Raw genomic sequence first — 8071 nt, forward strand, 5'->3', positions numbered from 1 at the left:
GCCATCTGTATCTCAAGTAGCACAAGATTCAAGGCGTCTTCCAATTCCGCCAGCACAACAACAACAGAGTATAAGATCAAATATAATGTCGACGCATTCTGCATTGCCCAGCAGTAGTCGTCATGGTGTACATGGACCTAGATTACAAGGTGCACATGGATCAAGTTTACTGGATGGTTTGGAAGGAGGAGGTATCCTCAGGCTTATTGATAAGCAAAATGAAATTGCTGCCCTATTAGTTCAGCAACAGAACTTGTCTTCACTTCCACCGAGGGAGGTCCCACCTTTTGATGGTGATCCATTGCGTTACCACGATTTTATGAGAACATTTGAAGAGGTTGTGGAAAAGAAAACGAGTAATAATGCAGATTCCTTGCATTTCCTTGAACAGTATACTAGAGGGCAACCTAAGGAGCTTGTTAGGAGCTGTCAGCACATGGTTCCATCACAGGGGTATTTAAGAGCTAAGACGTTGCTCAAGGAGCATTTCGGCAATGAGGTAAGGATAGCCTCAGCTTACATGGAAAAGGCGCTTTCATGGAGAACAATAAAATCTGAGGATGCTAAGGCTCTGCAGGACTACAGCTTATTTCTCAGAAGTTGCTGTAATGCTATGCAGGATATTTGTTATATGAATGAGTTGAACCTTGCTTCTAATATGCAAATTGTTCTTGCAAAACTTCCTTATAAGCTCAGAGAAAGATGGAGAATAGTGGCCTACGATTTACAGGAAAGATGTAACCATCCAGCTTGCTTTTCTGACATTGTGGACTTCATAGAAAGACAAGTGAAAATAGTCACAGATCCGGTTTTTGGAAATATTCAAGATGTCCTGCCTAGTGGAGGTAGAAACTTGAATATCAAATCATTTCATTCAAAACCCAGAAGCAGTTTTGCCACTACAGTCACGGCAACTGGTGCAAATGTGTATAGTGGGAAGACTGTAAACAACATCTGTCTTTTCTGTGAAGGAAATGGACATGCTTTGGACTCCTGTAAAATGCTTTTTGGAAAATCCCATGGTGAAAAAATGAGTTTCTTGAAGAAGAAAGGGATTTGTTTTGGTTGTTTATGTACAGGACATATCAGCCGTGATTGTAAAGAGAGAAGCATATGTAAGATATGCCAGCTCAAACACCCAAGTCTTCTTCATATTTCATCAGAGAAAAGAGGCATTCGGAATAATAAAGATGAATCAAGGTCAACAGTGGGAAGTGCTTTGGTCTCTCTCCAGTCCAGTGCTCTTACTGGGGCTGGTAAAGATAATTGTGCATTGTCCATTGTTCCTGTATGTGTAAAATCTAAGAAGGGAAGTAAAGTTGTGACCACTTATGCTTTTCTGGATTCTGGGAGCTCTGCAACTTTCTGTACAGAGAGTTTGATGTCTAAGCTTGATCTTTCCGCAAAGAAAATTAACATTCTAATGAGAACCATGAATCAGGACAAATCCATCTTCTGTTATGTTCTTAAGGATTTGGAAGTGTCAGGATTGGATCAAGAGCATTACTGCCGAATAGCCTATATTTTAGTAAGCTATAAATATGTGGCTATATGTTACAGTTCCCCTTTGAAGCTCTTGTGTTTTTATCCTTTTCCATCTCTCCAATCCTATTCTGCTCACTGGTGATTGGAGATGAGTTTTTTGTTCTCACTTTGTTGCAGTTTGCTGATTTTTGTAAAATAACATATCTGTTTTTGCTTTTCAGATAAAAGAGTGGTTTCAGTTTAATATGTTGCAGGTTCATTTATTGGTAATAAATAATTGATAATAAATAATATTGATGATAATAAATCATCAAAATAAATATTGGGCTTGTTTTTTAAACTGTGGTTGCTTATTTATCTTGCGAGAGTTGGCAACAGTGGATAGCTGGCCAATCAGAGCACACCTTGCTTTTCAGACCGATGAGCTTTTTAAAAATCGACGCGTTTCAGAAAGGCGGGGCATAGAGGAGAAACAATGTTCAGTATGTGGAAAATGTTTTTTTTTGTTGTTTTTTTACCTTAAACCGCATAAACATTTAATTACACCAAATACACAAAATAATGTTATTTTTTAGCAACATCATATGACCCCTTTAAAATGAATGGAACGCGGAAAACGAAATATGCTCGCAGGCAGTTTACTCAAGATAATTTTCTTTCGTATCAACAGGCGGTAAACAAAACTTGTTACCTTTTAAAAGATGCTAGTCGAATTATGTGCAGATCATTTTCTATAACATGAGGTGATAGAAAGAATGCAGGGCATATGGATAGAATCATCGTGCTACTTGTACTTTTAACAACATCCGCTTCAAATGGTAAGTTTCAAAAAGATTCGGATCGGGCTGTTCAATGGATTCAGTTCGAGATTATCATAATTTGTCGCATGCTATCTCCTTACTGGATTTTAACAGTGCATTACTCCTGCATGAAACTGGAATTTATTTAAGACCTAGGCAAGTTCGGTCCTAGAGAGCCGCAGTCCTGCAGAGTTCAGCTCCAACCCTGAAAACAAAACTCACCTGCCTATAGCCTTAGTAATCCTGGACCTGAAGACATTGCTTAGCTTCTTCAGGTGTGTTTGATTAGGGTTGGAGCTGAACTCTGCAGGACTGCGGCTCTCTAGGACCGAACTTGCCTACCCCTGACCTAGGCCTATGTGTTTTAAAACGGTATAGCCTACTCTCTAAAACTACATGGAGTAGATGGAGAAATATATAGAAAACAACTAGGCCTACTTATTGTTAAAAAGCAACGTTTTGTTTTTCAGCTTCTCACTCTTTGTCGTTGCTTTCAACTTACATTGAGGGAGAAACATAATTTCCTAAATTTAGTTACACAACAACTCTGGATTTATATTCCAAAAGGGAATATGACAAATGAGGATGACGTGATTGATTCAGATTACATAAAGGGTGTAAGTGACTACATGTATAACTCCTTTGTGAGACGATCTGCTGTTCAGGCAACACAACCAAAATGACGGTATGTGATTATGGAGGTTTTTTTTTTTTTTTTGAGGCATAAAGTTTTAAAAAAATGTATCAGGGCGATACATACAGTGAGTTAATTTTGCCTGTGTGATGAAATCTTCTCCCTAATTTTCCTCACAGGTAGGCCTATTGAAGTTAATCAGACAGTGGTTGTCTGTGAGCTGCTGGACCTTGACAAGCCTGTAAAGATGCTTACTAAAGATGCTGCCGGAGGCTGCACCACAGATGAGCTGTTTACTTTAACAGCAACTTTACTTATACTGTGACTGTAAATATTACACAAGAAGTGCTCAAACCCCACCTGGAAGAATTCAAACAGAAATATGAAAAATTATATTACAGAGTTTGTATAGATACTCTCAAGAAGTACCTCAAAAAGAGACAAAATGAAATAGAAAGGGTAAATTCAAGACCTGAAGACCACTACTTACAACAAACATTTTTGCTGCTGTAAACTGTGTTAAATGTAACAGTAGTTTTTAATGTTTGTTTTTTGTTTTATAATCATGACCAAGGATGTATTTTTAAAATATATCTGACATAATCTGAGTGCCATAATTTTAAGTCTACTGTAGAATACTAACACAAAATTGTATCATTTATGATATAAAAGAGTGTATTCCCATATTCATGATTCGTTTTTTTTTCTGCAGAAAAACCTGAAATCAAATTAATTCAGAAAGCAAACAGATTTTGGAGGGTCTGGTTTGAGTTGTTTGGCAACAGGATTTTACCCTCGTCACATCAACCTGACCCTGTTCAGAGACGAGCAGCCTGTAGCTGATCATGAGATCACTGGAGGAGATCTGCTGCCCAATGCTGACGGGACGTACCAGATGAGGAAGAGTCTGGAGATCAGAGCTGCAGACAAACACAAATACACCTGCTCTGCCACACACCTCAGTCTGGACAACAAACTGGATATTGATTTGGGTAATGAGCTCTTACAAATACACAAAGGATCTGATAAAGTCTTAATGATCTTAAACAAAATTCTTCCTTTTTCGAAGGTAAACCTTCCAGTTATCACATAGGTGTTCTGCTATCTGCTGTTGCTGTTCTGCTGTTGGTATGTGTGATTTTGGCAATAGCCATTTGCATGAGCAGGCATCCAAGACAAGCAGAAGGAGAGAGAGGTAGGCCTAATTTAAAGTTCTGGTATGCTTTTTGAGGTTACTTCGAGATGTCTTTTGAATTTTTACAAGATCACTTTGTGTATAATGGCATATGCTTTGTTTGTATTAGTCACATACTGTATATCTTAATATCTTAATATCTGCACGTAGTTTCCTGGAGCATGGTAAAATTAAAATACACCAATTTTGGTTTTTAACATTACTGTACCATCCTCAGAATGGAATAACAGCTATTAAGATTAGTGTCTTATATGTTAAATAACATTTATGTCCATGTACAGATGATGATGATTATTTGTAATCTTCTGAAGACATCATCCTATTTGCAAGGAGATCAAACCATCACATATTGTTTTATACAATGGAAATGTCACATATGATGGAATAACAATCTGAGATATGTTAAGATACATCTGAGCTGTTGCAGTATTTGCTTTTAACAAGCTGTGAGATTTCCAGTATAATAGGAGAATAACAGTGAATTAACAGCTACTCTGTTTATCCCTTAAGTCTAAATATGTAAAATGTTACAAGGAATTTAAATGAATTTATTTATAGACAGGAGTGTTGCCAAGAGGGTTTATTCTAGTTTCTTTTTCAGGTAGCATTTTATAGTGTGTGTATAGTATTGTTACTGTATTGCTGGGTCTGATTTTGTTTTTGTGCATTCTGCCATTGATCCTGCTTGCTGTTTTACATTGGAGTTTTTCTTTGGCAATCACCAAAGTCTGTCTGGCTATATACATGTGTGACTGTCATATGTTTATTGTATTGTGTGCTCATTTAATATTTTATTGGTTGCTTGTAACAAGGCCATTGGTAAGAGGGGTACTGAGAAAGCAAATAAAGATAATGGAATTTTGTTTCATGTTTTGCTTAGTTATTGTGACATTTGAGGTGATAATTAATTGATCAGTTTAATCAATTTATCAGTTTAAAAGTGAGCGATCAGAGATCATGCGAACTGTCCCAAAACAAAACCTATTTCGGCATTTATCCATCTGAATTGAAAGTATGTGGTGACATACAATAGTAACCTGACTGAGTATTACAAGTCAATATTAAGAATTACAATTTGTGGTTAACTGATGTTCATGTTAGTATAGTATAGAGCACTTCACAAAACATTCACACAAAAGTACTAGAAGTACTTTTATAGTTTATAAAAAGAGGGTCTGTATATTTTCTAAAAAGCATTATATGATGAATATATGGTATTATTAATGTGGCCTGCCAGCAATTTGTTGTAATGTTTGAAGTGACAGACTATGCTGATGTTGAGTAATCCATGCTGCTATCTGAACTGAATGCATGTAGTGGCATCTAGTGGTCTGATTCAGTCAATGTAAAGAATCTTCGGTTTATTAGGAAATAAGCATTAAAATATAAACATGCATGTATTTGTGTTGTATTGAGGACTTCACAATTTATTTATTTTTTTCAAAGAAGTGAACGCATTGACCCCATGTCAAAAAAATACATTAAAATTTATGAGCTAAATGGGTGTTATTTTCAGTTAATTGATCATTGCATTAATGTTCTTTCGACTCCAAAACTTTATTTTAGCTATATCATCTATCTGGATCAACAACATTCTAGGTGATTACAGTAGAAGTTGAGAGTGTTTACTGTCATTACAGCAGCACACATTGCACTGGAAAACTACAGCCAGTGTGGACAGGAAACTTGAAGTGATAGTCACAAATATTGCAACAGGCTATTTTAAAGAGTAAATAAAAGACCAGATAAGCAGGGTCTTTTAAGGTTAAACCTATATATGCAAATTATTTTACACTGTCACATTTTATTGCCTGAGAATACAGTTCTTACACCTTTATATAGCCTAATCTTGTGTGAAATGCTGGTTTCAATGTGCAATGTGTAAAATCATTTAGCAAACTATTTTTATTCTACAAAACAATGACTCTGATGTTGGGTGTGGCAAATATATGAACAACATGGATGGACAGGTTAAAGGTGTGGTTCTATTGTGCCAGTTGTTTGCCAAGTAAGACATGTTTCTGGATCAACATATTTTGTTGGTCCTAGATCAACATTATTGTCCAAAAACATAGACCTAACCCTATCCCTCCTCCTAAACCTAACCCCTACCCATAATTTATCCCTAAAATCAGGAGGAAATGATTGCTGAAAAACAAAGAGTGTAGACGCACCTAAATCTGGTTGTGCAGCTAAAACTGACATTTTCTGTAAACTTATCCCTCAATTCTGATTGGTTGCTTGGTGTTGATCCAGGAACATTTTGCACTTGGTAAAATCACGTTCACCAGTGGACAACCTCCGCTCCCTATAGGCTATAGGCGGAGCTCATCTGGTGCACCATCCTGGGGGCACCAGATGAGAAGCACAGCTGTGATTGGTCCGTTCTGTAATCTTCAGTATGATAAAAGAAACGTGGTTAGGCTACACACAAACGGGTTGGACAGACAGAACCATTCATTTTCCGAGGTCACGTTCTGTCTAAAATAACCAGCCCTGCGTCCCAATGTGCATATATCCACCCTATCTGCCCTAAATAGTATTGAAAATTACTAATATCACATAGAATTTAGGATGGATAGTATGCACATTGTGACACAGACCAGGTTTTGTCTGTTTGCACTGCGCATTATCAAAAATAAACCCAGCGATCGCAAAAATGTAGCCTACATAATATTTGTAGATCATTAATTTATTTATGCTTCAGCATCTAAAGAAACTATGGAACAAGCGTATTTAGCTGTTGTTTCCAATATCGACAAAGCATTTGAGGACAATTTTTGAAAAAAAAAAAAGAAAAAAAAATCCAGTGACACAGTAATGCTTCATATTTCTTTTTCTCTTTCAGTGCAATTCAGATTTATTTGCATGACATTGTTGTCGCCTATTAGCACTGGACGGTTTTCTATAGGTAGGCTACAGATTTTAAAATTGTCATTTTAAATTTAAATTTAATTATATATTTTTTTAAATTGTCAAACTGTGTGGTGTTGTGATTTTTATTCATACAACTCACACAAGAACTTAATTTCCCAGATTACTCTGCGCCCTGATTTCCAAAAGTTACGCAGGCAGGGTGTTGGTCCTCGTCCTATCCCAAATTTGTACCCACCCTCCTACACTTTCGAGACGTAGCCTCCAGTAAACGCCGCTTTGACTATGATATACAAGTCTGCTGCGCAGTTCGCCTCAGTTTAGTCGGCTGAAGTGGGCATCGATGGCGCTCGGGATCTCTTTAAACCTAAAATGACGAATGGGACACCATACGATCTCTTGGATTAAACGGACACGCGCACGCGGCGGCCAAGTTAACACTGCAAGTTTACATGAAGTGTCCCATTTGGGACAGGGTCGCTTCCGCAGTTAAAAGTTCATTCATGTAACCATCTCACAGGAACCAGCTGTGATTCTCAAAAATGTAATTCTCAACATTCTCTGTGATTATCAAAACCAACCTATACAGGTGTTTCGTCAACAACAAAATGAACACAACCTATGCTGCTATTATGTGTTTCCTTTTGTTTCCAGTTCCTGTTTTAGCAGGTATGATTTCACCGCAGCTATAGGCTACTTGATAAGAAACATGTTTTGATTTATTTTGAATGTTCATAATTAGAGCATTGCTTATTTCTCTTAAAGGGGTCATATGATGTTGCTAAAAAGAACATTATTTGGTGTATTTGGTGTAATGAAATGTGTTTATGCGGTTTAAGGTTCAAAAAACACATTATTTTCCACATACTGTACATTAATGTTTCTCCTCTATGACCCGCCTTTCTGAAACGCAGATTTTTACAAAGCTCATCTGTCTGAAAAGCGAGGTGTGCTCTGACTGGCCAGCTATCCGGTGCGTTGTGATTGGCCGAATACCTCAAGCATGTGACGGAAATGTTACGCCCCTACCATACTGTGATGCCCTGTCCGGCCAGAGCGATGATTCAAAAACATGAAAACCCA

The 8071-nt window shown here is 37.2% G+C and overlaps 1 protein-coding gene across 2 annotated transcripts in view; it reads left to right on the forward strand.

The window, feature by feature from the left end:
* The first annotated feature begins 7135 nt into the window (after window positions 1-7135).
* Window positions 7136-8071, forward strand: part of LOC107714039 (T-cell surface glycoprotein CD1a-like) — a 4711-nt gene continuing 3775 nt past the window's right edge. For both annotated transcript variants that reach the window (XM_016519730.1, XM_016519731.1), the window contains exon 1: window positions 7136-7657. In XM_016519730.1, coding sequence (XP_016375216.1) covers window positions 7597-7657 — 61 coding nt within the window. In that variant the 5' untranslated portion in view covers window positions 7136-7596. The remainder of the gene's footprint in view (window positions 7658-8071) is intronic.

The sequence above is a fragment of the Sinocyclocheilus rhinocerous genome, unplaced genomic scaffold, assembly GCF_001515625.1.
Source record: "Sinocyclocheilus rhinocerous isolate Xijiao unplaced genomic scaffold, SAMN03320098_v1.1 scaffold568, whole genome shotgun sequence".
Classification (NCBI taxonomy): domain Eukaryota; kingdom Metazoa; phylum Chordata; class Actinopteri; order Cypriniformes; family Cyprinidae; genus Sinocyclocheilus; species Sinocyclocheilus rhinocerous.